This window comes from Phalacrocorax carbo, chromosome 4, assembly GCF_963921805.1.
Source record: "Phalacrocorax carbo chromosome 4, bPhaCar2.1, whole genome shotgun sequence".
In the NCBI taxonomy this organism is placed as follows: domain Eukaryota; kingdom Metazoa; phylum Chordata; class Aves; order Suliformes; family Phalacrocoracidae; genus Phalacrocorax; species Phalacrocorax carbo.
In genome coordinates, this window is record NC_087516.1 from 66379322 (window position 1) to 66403785 (window position 24464).

The following is a 24464-nucleotide window of genomic DNA, read 5'->3' on the forward strand; positions in this document are numbered from 1 at the left end:
GGGACTCAGGTAGCCGAGAAGCCTCTTGCAAACAGCACCAGCAAGGGTTAGCTAGGAGGAGAGATACTACAGGTATCTCAGAAGAAAAGCTCCCAGAATAAATGCTTTAATGCCTGTATAGAATAAAACCCAGGCTTGTAAAAGATGAAAGCATTTACAGCACATCAACTACTTCTTTTGTTGCATTCTTCAGTGTTATACACAGTTCAGCTTTTTTATTTTTAAAACATGTTTTTTCTTAAATACAGGAGGCAGTCTAATATAAACAGATTTTCCACTGCCCTGTTAGCCTTAACCAGCAGAGATTGGTATCCTTTATATACAGCAAGATGATTTTAGTTTTAAAGAAACCTGACTCTTCTAGATTTTACTGTCTTGTTTAAGACTAGATGTCAAAGCTTTGAGCATTTTGCAGTAAGCACGAGCTCCTAAGTCTTGCACAAACATCTCAGGTGTTTTTTGTCTACCAGAAATCAGTGGCACTGCGCATGTGAGAAAAAGCAAAAGGTAAGGGTCAGGCAAAAATTCCAGTGCAACTGTGGTGCGCCCTTTGTGGTATATCACATTTCCAGTTAAAACATCAGGGCTGATACCGTATAAAATGCTGCCACAAAAAAATATTCAGGCATAATTGACTATATATGCAAACAAGAGCTTGCAGGATCTAGCCCAGAACTTAGAATTAGGCAAATTAACACTGTCATTGGAGCCTTCAGACACAATGTTGCAGTAAGTCCCTGAAATCCTCTTGAAGGTCAAAAGGTCTTCCGTGTGGGAGGGGAGTTCTTATTCAAACCATTCCCTCACATGGGACATTCATTATAAGGCTCTCTCTTCTCTGTATTTTCTTCTAGAGATGAGGATGACTGTTTAGGACCCTCACCATTAAAGGCAAGAGTTTCTTTCCATTTAAATATTTTAATCTCCATAGTTGTGATTCAATAAAGTTTTTTTATGTTGCGCTCCCTATGCAGGGTCCATCTCCCTGACCCTCTCCCCTGCATAACAGCTGTGAAAATACAAGGGCTGAAATTTTAGCCCCAGTTCAACACAGCCCTTGCACACATTTAAGGTGCTGCAGCTGGTGAAGAGGCTGATTTACTTCAATGCTCTGCTGAGTTAGAGACCTATGACCTTATATCATATGCAACTTTAAATTGAGTTAATAACAGTTATATGTATGCAGTGACATAAACCAATGGCTTTTTCATTCCAGGAATAGAAAAGAATAAAGAAAACATTGGTCAGAGTCTGGAAGCTTTGCATATTCATACTTCTCACAGTTGTTAAGTGTTTGAAAATTCAGGTAATGAGCATACAATACTCTGGCTGCCTTTGTATTGCTTGGGGGTTTGCTATTCTAGTAATATCTCTACAGAAACTGTTCTATCAAGTCAGGTTTTTTGCCCTCAAATTGAATTAGCACTTGTACATTGAAGTTTTCAACATCACCCATAAGATTTTTCGACTTGTCAAAAGAATCTGCATGGTCTCTAACCATGAATAAAAATGATTTCAGGTATCATCTTTATTTCAGGTTTTATTTCCTGGGATTAATTTAATTGATTGTGCTGGTGGCTTGTTAAACAGCTGCTGAAATAAACAGACCATTTGTCTCTCTGTGTAAACATATGCGTACCTGGTTTAATTACAGTTCTTGCCAGGGTTGAGAACAAAAAATACCCTGTTTTCCAAACTGACACCATAGACCTGAAATTGTAAGAACTCTCTCACAGCAACAAAACAGGGCTCATTTTGCTCTTGCTGATTTTAGTAAATCTTTTATCATATAGATGAAAAAGAATAAAGTTCAGTAGATCATATATAACCTCATAACTTTTTTTTCCTGCATATATCCATGTATTTACACAAGACTTCCATGGTTTTCTCCTTGCCTGATATAACTAGGAGTAACCTCATAAATCTTTGCTGCAATATAATTCTCATTTTATGCTTACCTGACCTAACCCTGGTTTGTGTCTATTACAATCACATTAACTCTGTTTTATGGCTGGGTAACAGATCAGGGTCTAAACCAAAAACTGTAGATAAAATACAGTGGAAAGCACACCCTTTGGCTTTAACGCACATTTTTGCCTCCCCCAGACAACTCTAGTAAAGAAAATAGCATTGCCAACAGCAAATAAAAGGAATAAATAATTCCAAGTAATTCTTAAACTCTTTTGCAAGAATTGTAGTTCCTTTAATATCCTTAGACATCTTGATTTTCTTAGCTATTCTTATTATATAATCAAAAAATCATGGGCTTACATGGAAAGAAAGTAAGCAGAAGCAAGCGGAGCCTCTAGCACAGGAAGTGGCCAAAAAGTCACTCTGTAATAAGGTTCTGGAAACTCATAGGTACATATAGGATCAGTTATTAATAGCCTTTTTATGCCTAGATAAGCACCATTCTAAGTAGCATGCATGTCCAATACAAATGAAATATTAAGCACCACACTGTTGTGTCCAAACAGAAGGAAAGCTGCATAGATAAGAGTTGTTCCATTACACAGAGCCTCAGCTTCTCCCTCTCTACTATCCTACTACAACCAGACCACTTCACCAGTTTCCTATTCCATGCTTGCAGTGAAATGAAGCACATGTACACATGGTGCATGACAGGTCAAGGACGGGAGCGAAGCTGAGGCAGCTGCCATGAAAAACCCAACAAGAGCTGGGGAGAGCAAGTGACAAAGGGAATACTTTATGACTAGCTCCCATTTTGAGACCTTGGAAAGAGAAGAACAATGTCAATGTAACTAGAATATGTGAGGTGTGAAGAGCCTTTTGGAGCCAGACCAGAAGAAAAGCAATCATTGCCCCACACTACCAAATGGACAGGTATTTCAAAGCCAGGAAACCAGGGTCCTGAGTCACCTCTAGCAATGCAACATAGACTTGCAATTGCTCTGAAAGGGAGAAAGAAAAGAGCAGGTAGAAGAGAAAGAAAAAGTAGGATGCTTACAAATTAATTACACAGGAAATATCTGCTCACCAACAACCATCCTGAGCTTGAATTCAATAAATATTCATTTTGTCCTACAGTATCCTAGTCCATCATTCGTTTTAAAAAAAAGCCATGCCCTAGAGGCTGCACGTAGGTGATCTACCCAGACACATTCAGATGGCCAAACTTCAGCCCAATCTCCTCATTGAGTTCAAGCTCTGCTCCTTGGGAGATCTGCAGAGGAAATTAGGATAGCCATCTCTGTAATCTCTCTGCTGTTCTCTGTCACAATGTAGACTCAGAAAACAAACCAAAGATTTACTTTTAAATGATACATGTATGAATATCCTACTTCAGGTAAATATAATCTGGCATTACTAAGCTTGTCACTAAACTGCTGAAAAATTCAGAAAGACAACAAAAGTTCAGAACCATGACATTGGCACTGGTTGCTGAAAGTAGCTGTTCATTTAATGACAGAAGTAAACTATTCCCATTTTCTCAGATCAGAATATAATTTTGGGGGCTGTCTATCTTGGGATAATGTATTTTATTCCTTAACAGAGGAACATAAAAATTCTAATCAGTTTTCAAATCTCAGGAGTCCAAAGAGGATTTGCATTTCTGCATAAAGGAGGACTCGGTACAGAAGAATAAAATGGGACCAATATGGATTAGATTAACTCAGGTAGGATGCTGCTGTGGTCAGTTCCTTGACAGGATTTAGCATGGCTGGTAAGACCTACCTTTTTTAAACCCCTTCTCTGGAATGATGCCAGCTGTAATTATACATTATAATGAGTCAGAATCTTGAATTCACAGTAGAGCAGTGAACTTGTTTCTCCTCACCTTCAGTAATGTATTTCTGCCCTCCTTCTTCATCTTTCCTGTGTTGTTTTGTAGTTTATGTCAAACAAGTCTCAGTCTTCTCATTACAGACAAAAATCTCTGCTCACTGAAGTGCTGAGAGAGCTAATTCTTGTTGTTCTCACTTGTTACAGAAAACCTCCTGCCAAAGGAACCGTTTGGCTTAAAATATTGTAAACAACCTCTCCTCCTTTACCCACCACCACAGCTTGCTTTTAAGAAGTCTGTTTTCATAAACAGTATGTCTTGTCTGTTCAAAACAACATAACTAGGACTTGCCGTATCAAATAAATTTATGGAAGGGAGCAATAAAGAAATATCTTGACAGACTAATGATGACCTCCTGCAAGCCAGGCACTTAAAAGGCTCACTTTCCTGCTTAGCAGATTAAAAAGTAAAAGCTGAGTGGCACAGTTGCCACTCACTTAGCAAGTGTAATACCTGCCCTACTGGCTACTGTGAAGATAAAAATCAGACACACCATAGAGATGGCTACCAAACAAGTTGGTCTAAGTCTGTAGGGCATGAAATAACCAGGTTCTTGTCAGCTTCCAGTGGACACAAGAGACAAATTAGACATGAAAATACGGACCTGCTTTTTTCGATTGCTTACCTTGCTGAAGCCTATGGATTTCCTTAGCATTTCTTGCTGTTTAAAACTAGGATGGGAAGAACGAGCTCTGTTAAGAAGGACGGACTGGCTTTGCACTGACTATTTCAATTGGTGCCTAAGCATTAATGTCTTGCACACAGCTTCCCATTAAGTAGCAATGGCAAGTTTAGAGATAGAAATGTAAAACTGAGAGTGAAAGGCACTCTTAGCAGGAGTGGAAGTGAAAATTTAAGTAGTAAGAAAGGCTAACTTGGACAGTGTTTTGCAGAGGAGTAACACCTAGACCGGTGCAGAATTGTAGCTAGGACTTTGATGAACTGAGAGTCCTGCAGAGTTGTTTGGGCAGGAAAACACTGGCCTGCTCACACCAGTGCCTCTGGCAGGAGGAAGCAGCCATACACTGGCTGCACAACAGTCACAGGCAGTGTCTGCAGGGACCCATTGGGTCCAGTTTTGCCTCATGGTATTTCTTTACGAGCTCACATACTGGTGAGCTAAGCCCAGGAGAACTAGGGGTGATGCAATCTCCTCCCACATATCAGCTGTAGCTTCGCATTTCACTCTATTATATTCTGTAGAGATCTCATTGTAGTTCACATCACATAACACACAAAGAGAACACCATTCTTATTAACATAGCATATTCCTTTAAAATTATTTGACAAGGACAATGAACAAATGCAACTTAAAGCTAACTAAGTACTAGTCTTAAAATACAAATACACACAAGCATGTATCATGGTTTAACTCCAGCCAGCAACTAAGCACCACAGAGCCACTTGCTCACATCCCGTTTGGTGGGATGGGGGAAGAGAATCAGAAGGGTAAAAGTGAGAAAACTCATGGGTTGAGATAAAGACAGTTTAATAGGTAAAGCAAAAGCCACGCACACAAGCCAAGAATACTGATGGAGCTGGCAGAAGAGCTTGTCAAGCCACTCCCTGTCATTTTTCAGCAGTCCTGGTTAACTGCAGAGTTCTCAGACAACTGGAAGCTTGCCAGTGTGATGCCCATCTACAAGAAGGGCCAGAAGGAGGATCTGGGGAACTACAGGCCTGTCAGCCTGACCTTGGTACCAGGGAAGATTATGGAGCGATACATCTGGAGTGCACTCACCAGGCAGGGGATCAGGCCCAGCCAGCATGGCTTCATAAAAGGCAGGTCCTGCCTGACCAACCTGATCTCCTTCTGTGACCAGGTGGCCCACCTAACGGATGAGGGAAAGGCTGTGGATCTTGTCTACCTGGACTTTAGTAAAGCCTTTGACATTGTCTCCCACAGCATCCTCCTAGAAAAGCTGGCAGCTCATTGCTCAGATGAGTATGATCTTTGCTGGGTAAAGAACTGGCTGGATGGCCGAGCCCAGAGAGTTGTGGTGAACAGACCTAAATCCAGCTGGCACCTGGTCACAAGCAGTGCCCCCCAGGGCTCAGTTTTGGGGCCAGTTTTGTTTAATATCTTTATCTATGATCTGGATGAGGGGACTGAGTGTGTGCTCAGTAAGTTTGCAGATGACACCAAATTGGGCAGGAGTGTCAATCTGCTCGAGGGTAGGAAGGCTCTGCAGAGGGATATGGACAGGCTGGATCGATAGGCCAAGGTCAGTTGTGGTTTAACAAGGCCAAGTGCCAGGTCCTGCACTTTGGTCACAACAACCCCATGCAACATTCCAGGCTTGGGCAAGAGTGGCTGGAGGGCTGCCTGGAGGAGCTGGCTGACAGCCAGCTGAGCATGGGCCAGCAGTGTGCCCAGGTGGCCAAGGTAGCCAACAGCATCTTGGCTTGTATCAGAAATAGTGACACCAGCAGGAGCAGGGCAGTGATCGTGCCCCTGTACTCGGCACTGGTGAGGCTGCACCTCGAATGCTGTGTTCAGTTTTGGGCCCCTCAGTACAAAGAAGGATATTGAGTTGCTGGAGTGTGTCCAGAGAAGAGCAAAGCTGGTGAAGGGTCTTAAGAGGAGCAGCTGAGGGAACTGGGGTTGTTTAATCTGGAGGAGAGGAGGCTGAGGGGAGACCTTATCGCTCTCTACAACTACCCAAGAGGAGGTTGTAGCGAGGTGGATGTTGGTCTTCTCTCCCAAGTCACTAGTGATAGGACAAGAAATGGCCTCAAGCTACATCAGGGGAGGTTTAGGTTGGATATTAGGAAAAAATTATTTACTGAAAGAGTGGTCAGGCATTGGAACAGGCTGCCCAGAGAGGTGGTGGAGTCACCATCCCTGGAGGTGTTCAAAAACCATGTAGACGTGGCACTTCAGAGCATGGCTTAGGAGGCATGGGGGTGTTCAGTTGACGCTTGGACTTTATCTTAGAGATCTTTTCCAACCTTAATGATTCTATAAGCAAAGCCAAACAAGGAATTAGTTCACTACTTCCCATCAGCAGGCAGGTGTTCAGTCATCTCCAAGAAAGCAGGGCTCCACCACAAGTAATGGTTACTTGGAAAGACAAATGCTATCACTCTGAATGTCCCCCTTCCTCCCTCTTCATCCAGCTTTATATGCTGAGCATGATGTCACATGGTATGGAATATCCCTTGGGCCAGTTGGGGTCAGCTGTCCCAGCTGTGTCCCCTCCCAACCCCTTGTGCACCCCAGCCTGCTCATGGTGGGGTGGGGTGAGAGGCAGAAAAGGTCTTGACTCTGTAAGCCCTGCTCAGCAGTAACTAAAACATCCCTGTGTTATCAACACTGTTTTCAGCAGATTCAAAACATTGCTCCACACTAGCTACTATGAAGAAAATTAACTCTATCCCAGCCCAAACCAGCACAGCATGGAAGCTATTAAAAGAATAACTGTAATCATTATTTAACTAGGTCTATGTAATTCCTAATGTAAGTAGAAGGGGCGAAAAACGCCTTATGCCCAAGACTTAAAAATTCACTGGCCTGCAGTCTTATACTAAGATTACCATTGCTCAGCCCAAACATTCAAACTGGAGGCAAAATGAAGTTCACTCTTTGAATTTGACTTATTCTTACAGATTTGAAAGCTGGACAGAAAGCCTTGGTAGAAAAAGGTAAAGAGTGAAATCTTGATTCTGTTCAAGTTAATAGAAAGCACTTGTGAAGTCCTGACCTCACTGAAGTCCCATTAGCATTTCTGAAAGTAACAGAGACCAACACATTTCTGCTAAATTAACCTCTGCGTTTGAGCACATGAGTTTCTCATAGGAGTCCCACACTCACCATCTGACACCGAGTTCTGCTGAGGCTGAAATGAATTCTTAGTTGGACTAAACTCATGCTGATGCCCACTGAGCTCCTCCTCCAGGTGGGAATGAGCAAAGCCATCTACAACAGGTAGAGCTGGGACTTTTCCCCAGAGATCAGGGTTAGTGCTTGAAAACAGTAGAGCAGAAATTTTGCCCTAAGCAGCAAACAGTTTTACCACATCAACAGGAGAAAAAAAAACACCCACAAATGAGACAGAATGATGCAAAACCAAACCAGGATTAAAATGGTGTTGTGCTTGCTATCAAAGACACTTGCAATGCCATTGGCTGCCAGATACCTATATTTTGTTAGAAGGAATTGTGTTTGTTATTTATTAGTAACAACAACCTTTTTGCCACTTTGTTTTGCATGAGGCACAGCCAGTATGTCCTAGAGGGTTGGGTTTTTTTCCACTGGAGTATTTTGACAAGTTCCCACCTTTGTTTTCTACCTTCCTGCTATATCTCCCTCCACCTTCTGAAGCTGCATGGGCTACTATTTATCCATTACTTTGCTTTATTAAGATGCAGTTCAGGTTTTCACCTGTGTTATATGTTTTGCAACCATGAAATATGGATCTAAGGTTCAAAAGACATAAGGCTGTAAAGAACCTTTCAGACACTTTCTGCATTCTGCACAAACTGCAGCAGATACAAGAGCAGTTTGGCAGTGCAGAGCTGTTACCTGTGACCTAAAACAGCTTCTAATATACAAAATTATTTTAGATTTCAACATTGTTATGCTGGAATAAGTAGAGAGCTCTTTCTACATTTTCATCATGTTCTGATAAAATCCCAGGTCTGACAGTGTATCTTGATGGAAGAGTCCACATGAAATACATTGCTAATTATTTATACACCTCTTCAAAGGCTCAGTGCTTTTACTTGTACTTCTCACTACTCTTACCTACCCAGGCCCTAAAGCTGTTTTTCAATCACTGAATTGAAACCCCTTAGAGTAATAAGTTTATAATAGAGGTTCATAAACTTGGCAGTGATTAACAGCACAGGTTAATCAAATTAGTGTAGAACAGGCTTTTCCCCCCTTTTCTTTAAAGGAAACTGGCCCCAAGTGTTTTTCCCTTATTGCTACCTGGAAATAAATTTGCAATTAACTTTTACTTATTGGTGTTGTAGCAGCCTCTGAAGACCCCAGCCAGAAGCAAGCACCGTTGTGCTTTTCCACACATAGATGTATACCAGGAGACAGCAGCCACTCTGAAGAGCCGACAACCCAGCACTGTCCCGCAGATGAGCCCCAGTGATGCCCAGGAGCCAGGCACAGGCAGAGCCCAACTCTGCCAGCACCCACTCCTGCCTGAAAAAGAGCAGGCAGCCTCATGCTCATGAGTCATCCCACTTACTAAACATGCTGCTTGACAATTTAAAAGGATCAAGAGGAATTATCCTCCACTGACTTTGGGTGGTCAGCTTATGAAAATAAAAAGGATCAAGTCCACCTACAGCTAAACCTACTATGTTTAATTTACTCCAAGACCAACAGGACATACATCTCCAGCAGACTCTACACAGGGAATTAGTATCTAATTTCAGCTGTTTGCAGTCAAACTCTCACTGACCATGAATTAACAATGGGAAAGGTGGGTCTGTAGCGGTTACCAGGCTGGATGGCAGCTGGGCCTACGCAGCCCAAACTTCCCAAAACTTGGAGCCAGCAAGAAGCTTAAAACAGAAAACAGCTTTCAGTGGCTGCTTTCTAAACCTCTGAACACATTGTTTGTCAGTCACTAGCCACAGCATTTTTGTTTAGATTTTTCTGGAGCATGATCTTGAAATAAATGGGGTTAAAATCTTGATTTAATTCAATTCTGATGGGAAGAAAAAGGAAATTCCTGGACTGAGTTGGCTAAGTGCAGGGATGAAAAGGAACTATTCAGGAAGTACTTAAATGTATGATATTTGCTTCACCTCACTGAGTCACTGTTTTGTTGTGTTAATTGCTTCTGGAAATTGCAAACCCAAACCACCCACTGTCACTGTGGCTAACAGACTGAGCCTGAACACCCAACGCTTTCGCTTAGGACTCTCACTGGCAGTTATGAAAACCTGTGCTTGTTCAGGACTTCCTCTGTTATCAGCCACATTTACAATAATAAATCCATCATGTTAACCCAGAGTAAACTCATCCTCCTGCTTGACAGCTCACCTTCCTCTTGAGGCCCTGGCAGCACACACCCTTCACCCCCTGCCCATGTTCACAGTCCAGCAGGGACCTCTCCTTTCTCTCCTTTCTGCTTCCTCTGCTCACATCCTGCATTGCTGCCACCTGTGATCCCACCATCCTCCACTTGCTTTAAAATGTTGTTCCCATTCTTCTTTGTGATACTTCATAACAGTCAGGGGCAGACAAAAAAATGGTATAAAAATGGTATTAAAACTGTGAGCAGATAAAGATTAAATTTCTCATTTTTGTCCTCTCCAAAACCGGGGGTGGGGTAGGTATCCAAAAAGTGATGTTCCTCCTTCCTTGCTTCTACTTGGATGACGTGTCAAACAGGTTAAGGAGGCAAAATTGTGGCTTTTACACCAGAGGAGTCGGCAAAAACACCAAAGCCTAGAATTTTGTTGGCATTTTTTCCCACTACTGGAAGCGGTCCAAGAATTCATGTTATAGCCCTGAACGGAACAATTGCTATGACCTGAAATTTTAGTACTCTGATGTGTGCCAGAATAGTATTTAAGGCCCAATTCAAATGTACATTAGCTAACAAACTAGGGAAGTGCAAACATACATAGGAATTCCCGCTTGCATAATACAAAGAGGGATGATGATCTCTAAAGGTAACTGTATTACACTAAGCAACTAAGTTTTTATAGTCTCTGGTTTGTCGGTTATTTAACTAAAAACAAACAAAAGCACACCCCAAAAAAACCACCAAAACAAGAGTGCAAATTTCACTTGGCAGTTTTTCAATTGTAGTAGTACTAGTACAGCCTAAGTCTGTCCTCTGGATTCAGATGAAACTCTCATTTGATGGCTGGTCTTTGACTTGGCAGGAGCTTTGCCATAATGAAGAATGCACCAGCCCAGCTTCAGTTTGTCATCTCCATAGCTTTTCCTTTGCAGATGTCTGTAGCACCTTAAGCTCACCTTAAGTCCCTGAGTAAGAGGAAAACCAGCCACTGTTCATACAGGTATAGAGATCTATTGTTTTCCACCACTTCACAGAAAACAGCTTGATTTGTGTGAATAAAGTCATCATGAATACAATGAAATAAACAGATATGGCAATACCACGCAGAATCAAGAAGTGAATGGACCCTTCCTTAAAACCAGCTGTAACATTGGACTGACTCTTTAAAATAGGCGGTCTTGCCAAACAGCACTACAGGAAGGGGCATATCTCAGCTCTCAGAAGAAATCTACCCAGCTGTTCCCAGGTCTTGTTTAATTTCATAAGAGCATTCACACATGTCCTAATTCAGCAAAGAGGCTTCCAAGTCACTCAGTTATTTCTGACTTGAAGTGGAATAAATAAAAGCAAAATCTAGCCATGTACCTTTGCTAAAAGAGTGTTTCTTCCCTCCCTCTTTGTCCAACTGGACTGCTTTGTACATGCATAGCAGTCTTGATAAGGTCAGAGCTGACATAGCAGCTCCTACCATTGCCTGATGCACTGTCACCACCTCTCACACCACTATAACACACATGAAATGATCAAAAGTTTACTGAAAAAGGTATTGTGTAGGGTATTTCATCATTGAAATACCCACACATGATATGAATGAATGTGTACATTTCATGTGTATGAAATGAAAGACATTTTTCATCATTTATGCATAGAAAATAAATGCAGTAACCCTCTAAAAATAAGATCCCTTACTAAAACCCTCTCTGGAAGATACCACTCCACAGCAGCACATACTTAGAGTTACATCTTAAGTCTCTGGTAAAAATGGGATTTATAAAGGCTGTGCTGACACAGCTTACCTACAAGACTGTGAAAACAACAGCCATGTGTAGAGAGCTCACCCCTGCTAAAACATGACTATATGCTTATTGAACATCAAACCCCACACAAGTTGTCTGACTTTTGCAGCAGGTCCCAAAACAGCAGGATTGCAAGCCAGCCCTGTCTCCTTCCCTTCCCAAGCCAGGATCCACCCACAGCTGAAGCACAATTCTGAATCAAGTAAAACAGAACTCTTCACCACCTTCTTCCTTTCACTTGCCTGCAAGAAGATACTCTTTCTACCTACCCATTTTGGTGTCCCCCCCCTTTTAGTATCTAAAGCAACTGGGCCTTGGTAACTGATGAGCTTAAGTTGCTTTGACCTCCAAGCACATAACCCTTGCTTGCCCTGAGCTTTTCAGGCCTTTTGGTTAATTTTTAAGTATCCTGAGCAATTAATAAGGATAGGTTGAACTATCTTCTTTCTATATTGACATATCTCCTGCCTTTGGGGCATTATTTTTTTTAATAAATTAACATGCACACTATTACATACAAATAACAGTATAGCATGCTGCAATATACTGTGACATGCCATGAGATGTCATACTGAGGACATGGAAGGACATCAGGTGTAACAAAGAGACTAAGTAAGAATTAAACTACATTTTGTTCCAAGACATACCTCTCACATGATCCTTGCAGTGGGCAGGTGAGTGGCAGCACTCTGCTGGGAATTTCAAAGACAGTTTGCTTTTGGCTCCAATTGAGAGGAGAGAGATTTTCCCTGTTCCCTGGAAAACAGCAGCAGGGGCCTGGCTGGGCAGCAGGGAGATACCTAACCCTACTCTAGCCATCAGGAAACATCACCCAGAGCAAACTTTCCATAGCTTCCTAGGGTCTGACCCTGGTTTTATCCACAGAAACACAGATGAGCTCCAGCTGCCACCAGCCCCTGCTGCCCTAAAGCATCACCTGGAGCCAGGGTGGGGGGGAGGATCTGAGCCCATCTCCCTAGCATCTGGGCTGCCCCAGCCTCCTGGGAAAAAACAGGGGAGCAGCCACAAGCTGCCCTTCATTTCAGCTCTTGTACCCCCAGGGTGCCCCAGCTATATTCATATGGGTGGGGCAGCAGTAACTCCACCACCTGCACCCTTCCCCACCCCATGGTGGGGACACACACAGGGCCACCCAGGCTGATGCCTCACTGGTGACCAGCATGCACGGATGGATGGATGGATAGATGGACGGATGGACGGACCATGGGCAGGACATTCCCAAGTGCATCCCTCCTCACTAAGAGACATTCCACAGCAGTCAGCACTTAAAGCAGGGAATTTTTAATGGTTGTAAAAGCTGTGTCAGATACAACCCCCTCATTCAAAAATATCCACAAACATTATTAAAAATTATATCAACCTAAGAAAAAAACAAACCAACCAACCAAAACAACCCCAAAACAACTAAAAAAAAACTGCCAACCACCATTTTGGCCTACTTTGGGCAAGAGTGTCTGGACCCAGCAGGAATGTTTTCAGAGGCAGGCAAGCATGCTGGGAGCCCAAATCACTGGGAAAAACAGGGATGCTGGGACCTGTTAGAAAGCATTGCCTCTGTCATTTCATGGGTGTGGAGCAACAAATTCCCTTGCTCCAAGGAAACATGCCAGCCTAAACAAGAAAAACAAAATGTATTTTACTCAACTAAGTTCACTATGTCAGGGCATCTACCAGGCAACACAACTGTTCAGGGCTTAACAAGTAAAAATATGATTTGATGCTATGTTTACTGTATATACATAGCAACAGACACATATGCAGCTTGATGATGATATTTGAAAGTTTTAAAATGACAGCCTCTTTGGGTTTTCCCGGGTCAAAACAAACAGTAAAGCAGCTGAGCACAAGTTTAGTTCATCCCAATTCAGCAAAATATCTAAAGCGGAATGTGTGGATGAGCTCTCCTGAGTAAATGCCTCTACAGAAGTTTGTGTTAACAGACTATAAACTGAGCTGTCTGCGTCTTAAACTGTACTGGGTTGCCTATATATGTCAGTCAATTACTAATCTCTTGCTTCTTTTTTTTTCTGGGTATCGTTTATTTTCTGTCTGCATTTTTTCTTTATATTCGTAGTCCTGTTTTCTGATCTGTCCTCTTTTCCACGTGTGTATTTGCAGTTCTTAACACAGAACCATTTCATCAGGTTTGATGTTACTGGCAAAACTCCCATTGATCGACTTGATTGCCTTTGGTAAGAGATTTCACTGGAATTTGATTGCTGTCTCAGGACTGTGAGAGATTCGTGATAACGTAGTCCTAACAGGCTGTTTCCAACAGGAAATGTTGATATGAGCTGCAGAGGCATTTCACGATTTGATTTTATTATATTAACAGTCTTCAGAACATACAATATTTCATTTATAAAAAGGGATAGGAGAACACCGGCAGATACCTGCCCATGCTCTGTGTGTGAACGGAAGGGCTTTGATATGTGCCCAGAGGTTGTAGGAAGGGTGGAATGCTTTTCTACTGAATTGTAACTAAAAAACAAGCAGAGGGGGGCAAAATGGTTTTGAGGATTGTGATCAGCTTTGAATAAATCGTAGATGAGTGTCTGTGTCCACACATAAGGTGGACCCCCATCCCAAAATTATTGTTGCTCTTATGCACAGATATATCTTTGGAGAATTAAAGCCTGGTTTTCAAGGAGGATGAGCCTGTAGACTAGGTCTGAGCTCAGCATGCCTGGTCCTGCAGGGACCGAAGCTTCAGCACATATCTAATATTTCTAGCAGATGCTGGTCCTAGTGGGCCTTCCTCCCCAGCCAGGGTCAAGTCCCGTCATGCTCTGATTGTGTGGACATTGAATCAAAGGGAGAAAACAGAATAATTCACAGACATTTCCCACTACCCTTTCACGAAGCAGGATGAGTCCATGCAAGACCTCACCAAAACTATGGAGAACATGGAGAGCACAGAACATGCCACGGTGCACACCAAGTATGGCAGCTGTACATTATACACCTCTCACGTGAGGCTGCAGGACCCTGTCTACCTAAATAAGTATTCTAGCACACTATTTAATGGCTCCGAGGTACAAACACCGATCCAGTGATGCAATAGTTAAACCATTTTTAAAATTGCTTCTATCCATTGGTGACAGCCTTCGCAGAACCATGAGGCTTCTCAATGCTTTTCTCAATGCTTATCACTTGTCATAGTTTTTCTTCCTGGCTGAAAAGGGAAGGCTGCTCTGTGGTGCCTGGTGAATCCTGGGGACGTGTAAAGAGACCAGCCAAGACCTTGCATGATGGAAGGGGGAGAAAAGGAACTCAGATTTACCTTGAAAATGCTGCAGAAGAAGATGGAGTCCCGAAAGATAGCTGACATGGAAGCACAGTCTTTTGTCACACCGACTGCCTGCCACCAGCCTCCGGGCGCTGGGCTTGGCTGTGCGGCAGCGACACGCTGAACACGTGCGTTCTCATTGCTCCATTTAAATGGCATATGGAGGTAGAGAGGAACTTCATGCTTAATTAGGGGATGTGTTTGGAATATGATTTGTGATAATACATCTATAACAAGGGAAATTAATGAAAATAATTAATGAATGGTAATCGAAGATACCAGGTTTTTGTCTAAATCAGCAAGAATAGAGTCCCAAGGACATACACAGTGTGATTTATAGGATTTTTTTTTTTTAATGATCCATGAGGTCCTGATGTTTTCGGTGCAAGGAGTGGTTGGGGAAGCAGTTAGGAAGGGATTCCACCTGTGAGGCCATTTGTAAGATAGGGTCCTGCGAGAGTTAAATTTGAATTTCTTATCTGCTTTGTATTGTCCAATATTTCTTTTCCTTTAGAAGCCACTTCCTGTCTGTGAATTTCCCTCTTTATGATTTTATCTTTATCTGTAAGGAAAAGCAGTGAAGTTTGCCTCATATCCAGCTGCTTTGATTTTAAACAGTGTTTGGAGAGCAGGTGTATCTCAAAAAAAACGCAGACGAACAGAACACATGCAAAATCACGGCCTTGCAGGATGCTCAAGACCCTTGAGCTATAAGGCATATGATGGAAACTTGAATTAAAACGGATGCATTAAAAATAACTTTTGCATGGAGCCATGGCAAGCCAAGCAGATGATGTATGATGCTGATATCAGCTGTCATTAAATAGCACGGCACAGCATGGGACAGGAGAGTCACCGTTGCTACTGGTGTTAACAAGGGCTACGGGTGGCCAAGGCCTTTCCCGAGGCCTCCAAGGCTGGCAGAGCTTCGTGAGAGCCCAAGGAGGCATGAGAAGGTGCTTGGTCTCCCCTGCCAGACTGGGCCCACCTCAAACAGCAACTCCAGCAAGAAAGAGGGGTTGAAATCGGTGCCAAAAAGCCCTGTGCAAAGGCTGGACCTGCCCTCCACCTCCAGCCAGCTTTCACCCTCCCTCCTGGAAAAGTGCTTTTTGGATGGTGCCCTGGGTACTGTGGGAAACGTGCGATGCAGGCGAGCAGAGGAGAGGCAGTGTGAGCCGGACGGCTCCTGCTTAGCAGTCTGCTCACATCTTTCTCCCACGAAGAATATTCAGCGTTCTTTGTCTAAAATGTTGAGTGGTTATGAATAGTAAGGATAGACTATCTGTAATTATTTTTAAATTATTAATGGTTTTGTTAGATCCCTTCACTTTTACATTAGGTTTCTGTTAATGTAAGTTAAATCAAAATGTACTTCAGTTTCTAGGCAGCTCCCAAATGTATTTTTCATTCTTTCATAACATTACTTCAACTTCTCGATGAGGTGTCTATGATAAAGTTTGCTCCTGAGCCGGCAGACTCCCAGTCCTAATGAATTCAGCGAAAGGCTCACCGAGCAGGCTCTTATCAGCCGGGCTAGATGGCAAACGAGGAGGCCATCGCTGTGCTGCCAGTTAATATACTACCCCCAGCTAGCAGGTGTCGTACCCTATTCATAAGAAGGACTGCGGAGGCCACGGGAGTATCGTCAAAGGCAAGGGCAGAGTTTATCAGAATAACTGAGTTACTTTATTGGCACTTTCCATTATGCTTAGGAGACTCGGGTTGTTACGCCACACGCTCCTGATCAGAAAGTACCTGCCGAGTGCCTCGCTCAGGGTTCAGACCTCGCAGGGGGTGAGGAGCGGGTACCGCACACCGCCCTGCCCGCATCCCTGCCCCAGGGGATGCTCTCAGCCGGGGGTGGGGGGTGGGGGGCTCAGAGCGGGGAGAGCCCTCCCTCCCAAGGCAGAAACGCCGTCTCCTGGAGACGCCCCTCTCCTTCCCTCGCCCCTGGGTCGGGCGGGGCCGGGGGTGCGGGCGGCCGGGGGCCCGCGGGGACGAGCCCGCCGCCTCTCGCCCGCCCGTCGCCCCGCTGCTGCCGAGGGGAGCGGCGTCGGGGAGAGGAGCGTGCGGAGTTAAACGCGCGCGTTCAACACAAACGCCACGAAAAATGCCTGGATAAATTATGCAGAGGGATTTCTGGATTTCTTTCAAGTAATTAAGTTTCGATTTCTTGCATTTATTTTAGTGCCAGAAAGCACGAGGCGCCACGGCCGGCAAAAGTCTTCATTGATCGTTCCGGGCTTTAAGTTTGACTCCGTGACTGGACTTGGCTTGCGGCGGCAGCGCGGCCCCGGCGAGGCCGAGGGGGCGGCGGGCCCGTCCCGCCGCGGGGGGCGGCGGGGGCGCCGCGGTGGGTGCACCCCTGGGTGCCTGCCCAGCGCCGCGCTCCCGCCCCGAAACCAGACTGTGGGGGGTTGGGGGTGGGGGGTGTAGAAGGGGACCAGGAGCCGGTGCAGGCAGCGATACCGGGCTGGGCGGGTGGGGTGGGGGTAAGGGAGGGCGCTGGGGGTGCGGGGCTGCCGCGGCGGGGCGACCCGGCCCGGTGGGTGCCGCGGCTCTGCGGGTTGCAAGAGTCCTCACCCGCCGCGCCCCCGAGGCGGCGGGGCCGGGTCTCCCCACCACCCCGGAGCCCCGGGGGAGCGGCGCGGAGGCGGCGGGGGCCGGGGGCGGTGCGGGGCACCGGGGCCGCCCCGGCGGCAGAGTCGGGGCCGGCGCTGCCCCGCGCTCAAAACAAAGGTAGAGTTTTCTCAAAGTGTAGCCGCATCTTAATGGATTAAAAATTCATAGGGCGCATTAGGTTCGGTAAAATATGAATGCGCGGCTTTAAATTTTAATCGTAAATCAGAACACGGATACATGAGAGGCGACAGTGATTTCTCCCCAGATGTCTGCGTGGGTCAGGGTGTGGGCGTGGGTAAGGGGGTGGAGGGGGGCCTCTCCTTTTATTTAGGCGGCCCACCGGCGCGCAGAGCCGGCTGTAGGGCCGGGGGGCCGGCGAGCTGCCGGGGGGCGGTGGGGTGTCCTCGCCTGCTGCGGCTCCCCCCGGCGGCCCCCACGACACCGGGCGGGGCCGGGGGGGGGGGCAGATGGCCATCGCGGCGTGTCTCTCAAAAAAAAAAAACAAAACACAAAAAGAAAGGGGGGGCGGGAAGAGGTGGGGAAAGGGAACTGCAGCCTTTGCCGGGCGGCGGTGCCGCGGGCAGGGCGCTGCCGGCAGCGGGGTGCAGCGGGGCGCGGCGGGTCCCTGGGGCGCGGGGAGCCACGGGCAGGCGCGGCCCTGCGGGGACACCCCGGGGTCAGCCCCGGGCCCGGTACCGAGGAAAGTTTGCCCAGCTCTCCCGCCGCCCCGCTCCGCGCCCCGCTGCACCCCCGCGGCCGCCGTTCGGAGCGGCGAGAAGCGCTCAGCGTTTTGGAGATCGGTTGTCAGTTGCTATTAAAATCAAGATTAATTCATATTAACGATATGCATTCTCAATTCTCCCGTGTGACAGCATACATTAGAACAACTATTGCGAGTAATTAAACTCAATGCGGGAGGGGTTAAATGTATAACGTGGAGAGGTGGGTTTTTTTTTTCTCCTCCTCGCCCTTCTCTCCGCCAAAGTTCGGCCGCGGAGCGGGGCGGGCAGAGCCCCTTCCGCGGCTCCGCGCACCCGGCCGGCTGCCCGCCCTCCGGCTTCCCAGCGCCAGCGAGGTATTTGCTTCTCGGTTGGGTTTGTTGTTGCTGCTGTTGTTGGGTTCCCCCCACGCACACACGTCCGCGAAAGCGGGAGATTTGCCTCGTTCGCCCGCGCACCTCCGGCCGCGCCCGCGCTGAAGCGCGAAGGGTGGCGGCCGCGGGCGGGGAGGCGGAGGCGGGCGGGAGCCAGCGCCGGGCGGGCTGCGGGGACCCCGGCGGAGGGGACGGCGGAGGAGGGCACCCCGGGCGGCGGGGACCCGGCGGGGGGAGGCGGCGGGAGGGAGGGAGGGAGGGAGGGAGGGAGGGAGGGACCGTCGCCTCCCCGCCCGCCGCTGGCCTCCACGGGCGGAACGCGCCTCGCGTGGGCTCTGCCCGGGATTTACGGCGACCGCGCCAAAATATTATCGATGGTTTCTTCTTGGGCGTTGGAGATGCTCGATGCTTTAGACTAATTAGACGAGCCAAAAGCCTTTTGAAGATTAAGCAAATTGGACAACCCTTGTTAATTAGAACATAATTTAAAGTTTGAAATTATATCACTCATGAAGTAGCCTAATTAGTATGACGATATGTTAATAGCCTACCGAGACGCGAAGCGCGGAGGTTTGGCATGAACTCCTTAAAGGCTTGCAAGAAAATCCTCTTTCCTATGTTGTCATTAATAAAAGATTTCTATAGACTTCAGCCTTTCAACGGTGACATACAATTTATAGTACACACAATGCATTAGCCCATAGTGCTGCTCAATTTTTTTACTATTATGAAAACTAATAAATTCGTCAAGCTGAATTAAGCATACAAATCAGATGAGGCATAACAGATTACATATTGAAGCGCTGTGTCTCCCGAGCCTAAATGAAATTTCAATCTAATAATTCCTTCCTGGCCCGGCCATAATTTGTTTAGAGATGTTGTTCTACTTCTTTCCAAGCGCTATTCGCACCATAATTAAATGATACTCAAGCTTTTAACTTTGATTTATTTCATTTCTCCGAGCTGGCGACAGTGAGAGCTGATACAATGTAATTTTTTTTTATTTCCCTTAAAATTACCAAGTCTGCTGTTTAGGTGAGAAATTAAACACCTAAGCACTTATTTTAACCTTCCTGCTGCAAAGTGAAATTCATGGAAATAAACCCGGCCACCTTCAGTAAAACTGACTTTCCCCGATTTCTTTTTTCTCTCTCTTTTTTTTTTTTTTTTTTTTTTTCCCTTTTCTCCTTTTTCGCAGAGAGAGGCAGGGGGAAGTTGGCGGGACAGCGGTGCGCTTTTGCGGGAGGATCCCTCTGGCTCCCCGCCGATGGGGGACGCCCGGGGGGGGGACACACACATTTCCCTCCGCGGCCCCGCGCAGCGCCCGGCGGCCTGCGCCCCCCGCGCCCCCCGCGCCCCCGCGCCCCCCGCGCCCCCGCGCCCCCGCGCCCCCCGCGCCCCCGCGCCCCCGCGCCCCCCGCCGCCCCGCCGGAGCGGCGAGCCCTGCCAGGCAGCGCCCGGGACACTCCGGCTGTGGGCTCGTCGTGAGCCCGGACGGGACTTTTTTTTTTTCTTTTCTTTTTTTTAATGGAGAGTAGATTTGGGGCGGCGGGCGGGGGGGTCGCTTTCTCTCCCCCCCCCCTTTTATTTTTCTTTTTTTGGCTTTTTTCCTCCCCTTTCCGGGAGGCGGCGGGGCGCGGCGCGGCGGTGAGTGGGGGAGCACGCGTGGGCGTGGGCGTGGGCGCGGGGGCGGCGGGGGGCGGGCAGGGAGCGGCGGAGGAGGGGGCCGGGGCCGAGGAGGCAGGCGCGGAGGGCCCTTCCCGAGGAGTTGGGCTGTAGTGACAGGCGAGAGGGGAGGGGAGGGAGGGGAGAGAGTAAAACCCACCGGCGCGGCGGCGGGGAGGGCACTTCGCGAGAGGCGAGGGCCGGCGCCGGAGCGGAGGCGGCGGCGGACGGCGGCGAGCGCCCGGGCGGAGGGGCGGGAGGCAGCCCGCGCATCCCCCGCGCATCCCCCGCGCATCCCCCGCGCACCATCCCCGGCTCGCCGGAGCCGCCTCTCCCGGCCGCGTCCTCCCCGGCGGGGCTCGGGCAGCCGGCTGGGGGGCGAGTGGGAATTTTTTTTTTTTTACATTTTCTTTTATTTTTCAGGGGGTGGGGGCGCGGGGCGGGCGGGGGGTCCGGGGCTCCTGTGGCTTTTCCGGGGGGTCCGGGCCCCCGGCCCCGCGCCCCTGCCCTCCTCCGGCGGCCGCCCGCCGGCGGGCCGGGCCGCGGCGGCGACGAGCACCATGATGATGTCCCTGAGCAGCAAGCAGCCCTTCGGCCTCCCCCACGGCGCCGGCGGCGGCGGCGGCCTCCACGAAACCAAGTACTCGGCCCTGCACACCGCCTCGCCCTGCCCCTCCGCCGGCGCCGCCGCCCCCGCCGCCAGCTCCCCCAGCAGCACCGGCACCGGCGGCTCCGCCGGACGCGGCTCCAGCTCCGGCTCCGGCCCCGGCTCCGGCTCCGGCAGCGGCGGCTCCGGCTCCGGCTCCGGCTCGGGCTCCGGCCCCGGCGGCGGCGGCGGCGGCGGCGCGGAGGCGATGCGGAGGGCCTGCCTGCCCGCCCCTCCGGTAGGTGCCCGCCGCCCGCCGCCCCGCTTTAAGGGGAGCCCCTCGGCGGCCCCCCGGATCCGCCTGATGATTTTTTCATGGCCGCGCAGCAAATCACCCGGCGCCGCCGGGCGCTCGCCCAACTTATGCATGCGGCGGCTCTTGCCGCCCGTATTAATTTTTATGACCTGGGATGCTGCGTGCGGCTGGTGCGTGTGTCCGTCCGTCCGTCCGTCCGCCCGCCCGCCGCTGCCTGGCTCTGTGCGAGCGGCTGCGCGCCGCGCCCGCTCCCTCGCCCCGCTCGCTCCCTCTTCTCCGCTCCCCCCCCCACCCGCAACCCCCCCCCCCTTCGCCAGGATTTCTCTTTTAACATGCTGGGAAGGTTTTAGTGGCACGGCGGAGTGCGCGGGGAGGCGAATTCCCTGCTGAGCGTTATGTGTGCCTTCTATTTGCAATTGCAGAGCAATATATTCGGCGGTCTGGACGAAAGCCTGCTGGCCCGCGCCGAAGCCCTGGCAGCGGTGGACATCGTCTCCCCGAGCAAGAGCCACCACCACCACCCGCCGCACCACAGCCCCTTCAAGCCGGACGCCACGTACCACACCATGAACACCATCCCCTGCACCTCGGCCGCCTCCTCCTCCTCGGTGCCCATCTCCCACCCGTCCGCCCTGTCGGGCACCCACCACCACCATCACCACCACCACCACCACCACCACCAGCCCCACCAGGCGCTGGAGGGGGAACTCTTGGAGCACCTGACGCCGGGGCTGGCGCTGGGGGCCATGGCGGCCCCCGACGGCGCCGTGGTCTCCACGCCGGGCCACGCGCCCCACATGGCCGGCATGAACCCCATGCACCCGGCGGCGCTGGGCATGGCCCACGCCCACGGGCTGCCGGCCCACATGGGCTGCATGAGCGACGTGGACGCCGACCCCCGCGACTTGGAGGCCTTCGCCGAGCGCTTCAAGCAGCGCCGCATCAAGCTGGGGGTGACCCAGGCCGACGTGGGCTCGGCGCTGGCCAACCTGAAGATCCCGGGGGTGGGCTCCCTCAGCCAGAGCACCATCTGCCGCTTCGAGTCCCTCACGCTCTCCCACAACAACATGATCGCCCTCAAGCCCATCCTGCAGGCCTGGCTGGAGGAGGCCGAGAAGTCCCACCGCGAGAAGCTGGCCAAGCCCGAGCTCTTCAGCGGCGCGGAGAAAAAGCGCAAGCGGACCTCCATCGCCGCCCCCGAGAAGCGCTCGCTGGAGGCCTACTTCGCCCTCCAGCCCCGGCCCTCCTCCGAGAAGATCGCCGCCATCGCCGAGAAGCTGGACCTCAAGAAGAACGTGGTCCGCGTCTGGTTCTGCAACCAGCGCCAGAAGCAGAAGCGCATGAAGTACTCGGCCGGCATCTGAGCCGGCGGCTGCGCGGCAGCGGAGGATCGCCAGCACCATCAGCGTCGGCAAAAAAATTAAAATTAAATCATCGCCAACAACAACAACAACAAAACAGAAAAGGAGGAAAAAAAAAAAAAACAAACAACCAACCCCCTAACCAACCCAAGCCCACGACCCGCCCCGCCGCCCCCAGCCCGCCCCGCCGCCCAACTTTCGGGGGACCTTCCCCGCGGAGCCGCCGCCCGGACCCGCCCCGGCAAGTACCGCTGGTTTTTATTCTTAACAGACCTCGCCTGGGTGCAAGCGCCGAAGGCGCCCTTCGCAGCGGCGCGGCCGCGATGCCAAGGCTTGCTCGGGACCCAAACTTGAATCTAGAGTTGAGGCTCGCGCCGCGAGAGACGTCTCAAAAGTATTTTGATTTAAATAATAATAATAATAATAATAATGATTTAAAAAAAAAACAGATGGCAGGTTTTTCTGCATTTACACTGCGTATTATAAATATATAAATATATATATATTTTTACTGTGGTTATTATCCTTTTCCTTCTCTGAAGTTATACCGCTTAGGGAAAGAGCTGATCCTGCTGTGTTCACTGGTCTTCAAAAGCTATTATTAGATTACTGCCAAACAACCCCTTGTAAATTATTAATTTATCTCTCTAGCAACTTCATTTTGTGCTCATTCTAATTAATTACACCTCTTTAAGTCTTGATAAAAGTAAAAAAAAAAAAAGGATAGTGAGGCTCGAATATTTTGTGTTGGTAGGATTTATGAACGTGAGCTTTTCTCTTCTTCTGAACGTCCCTTTTGGCCATCTGTAAATTGTCACCTGAACCTAAGGTATTTCTCTGGCGAGTATTCTTATTCGTACGGCGTCGGCACCCTATAGTACATGTCCTACATTATTTGTGTAGCCTGATTCACTGTCCGAGGTATTTGTTTACCGCGTTACATATTTAATGGGGATTCCCGCATTGTCCCCACCACACGCTGCTCCCGGAGCGAGAAAGGACGTGGCCGCGTAGGTGACAGCGGGGGGGGTGGGGGGTGGGGGGGTGTCGCTTCGGGTTTCTTGCCAGCACAATCTCCGTCTTTCTCGATTTCAAAGCTGTATCACGACGGCGTTCAGACCCGCTCGGTTATCTTTATCTATCTATCTATCTATCTATCTATCTATCTATCTATCTATCTATCTATCTATCTATCTATCTATCTATCTATCCGATTGTTTATTTATTTATTTATTTGGTCGGTCGGTTATTTATTACCTTTAATTGCAATACTTTTCCACGGAGGAGAGCCCCTTTTGCAGGTCTTTTTGTAGAAAAACCAAATTGAAATTTGCGGGAAAGGGAGCGAGCGAGCGAGGCTGCACTGCTTGTAAATTCACAAACGGTTTGGTACATTTCTTTTGAACAACAACAATAAAATGAGGGTACTCGCTCGGGTACCGGTATGTATTGTAAATATTTCATTGGCGTTGACGCACATATAGATATATTCTTACAGATTCCGCTGTATCGCTGTTCTATCCGAGACTGTTTGAAGTCTTAATTTCTGTACATGACCCGATTTCGTTGGGGTTTTTTTTGGTTTTGGGTTTTTTGTTTGTTGGTTGGGTTTTTTTGCTTTTTGTTTTTGGGTTTTTTTTTTGTTAATAGGAGGTTTATTTATTCTAGTAATGTAATAAGTTATTTTTAAATGTTGTTAAATCGTCTTTCATTAAAAAAAAGAAAAAAGGATTTTTAACGTTTTATTGGCAAAGCGCCTTTGCTGCTTCGCGGTTTCCCCCGCAAGCCCGTGCCCGAGCTCGCCGCCGCCGCCGCCGGGTCGGGGGGTTCGCTCCAACCCAGCGGCCGTGGGACTGGGGGGCGGGGGTCGCACCCCCCTGCCCACAGCAGCAGCAGCAGCGCTGCCCGGCGTGC

General features: G+C 48.6%; 1 protein-coding gene across 3 annotated transcripts; it reads left to right on the top strand.

Moving 5' to 3' along the window:
* The first annotated feature begins 20095 nt into the window (after positions 1-20095).
* Positions 20096-22683, top strand: POU4F2 (POU class 4 homeobox 2). 3 transcript variants are annotated; one of them, XM_064450850.1, is made up of 3 exons: positions 20204-20950; positions 21134-21177; positions 21612-22683. In XM_064450850.1, exons 1-3 carry the CDS (start codon positions 20848-20850, stop codon positions 22551-22553), a joined length of 1089 nt encoding a protein of 362 aa, XP_064306920.1. In that variant the 5' UTR covers positions 20204-20847; the 3' UTR covers positions 22554-22683. The 3 variants fall into 3 exon arrangements, with proteins under 3 accessions (XP_064306918.1, XP_064306920.1, XP_064306919.1); XM_064450849.1 differs by having other exon boundaries at positions 20204-20944; positions 21128-21167; positions 21602-22683; XM_064450848.1 differs by having other exon boundaries at positions 20096-21171.
* Positions 22684-24464: the final 1781 nt, after the last annotated feature.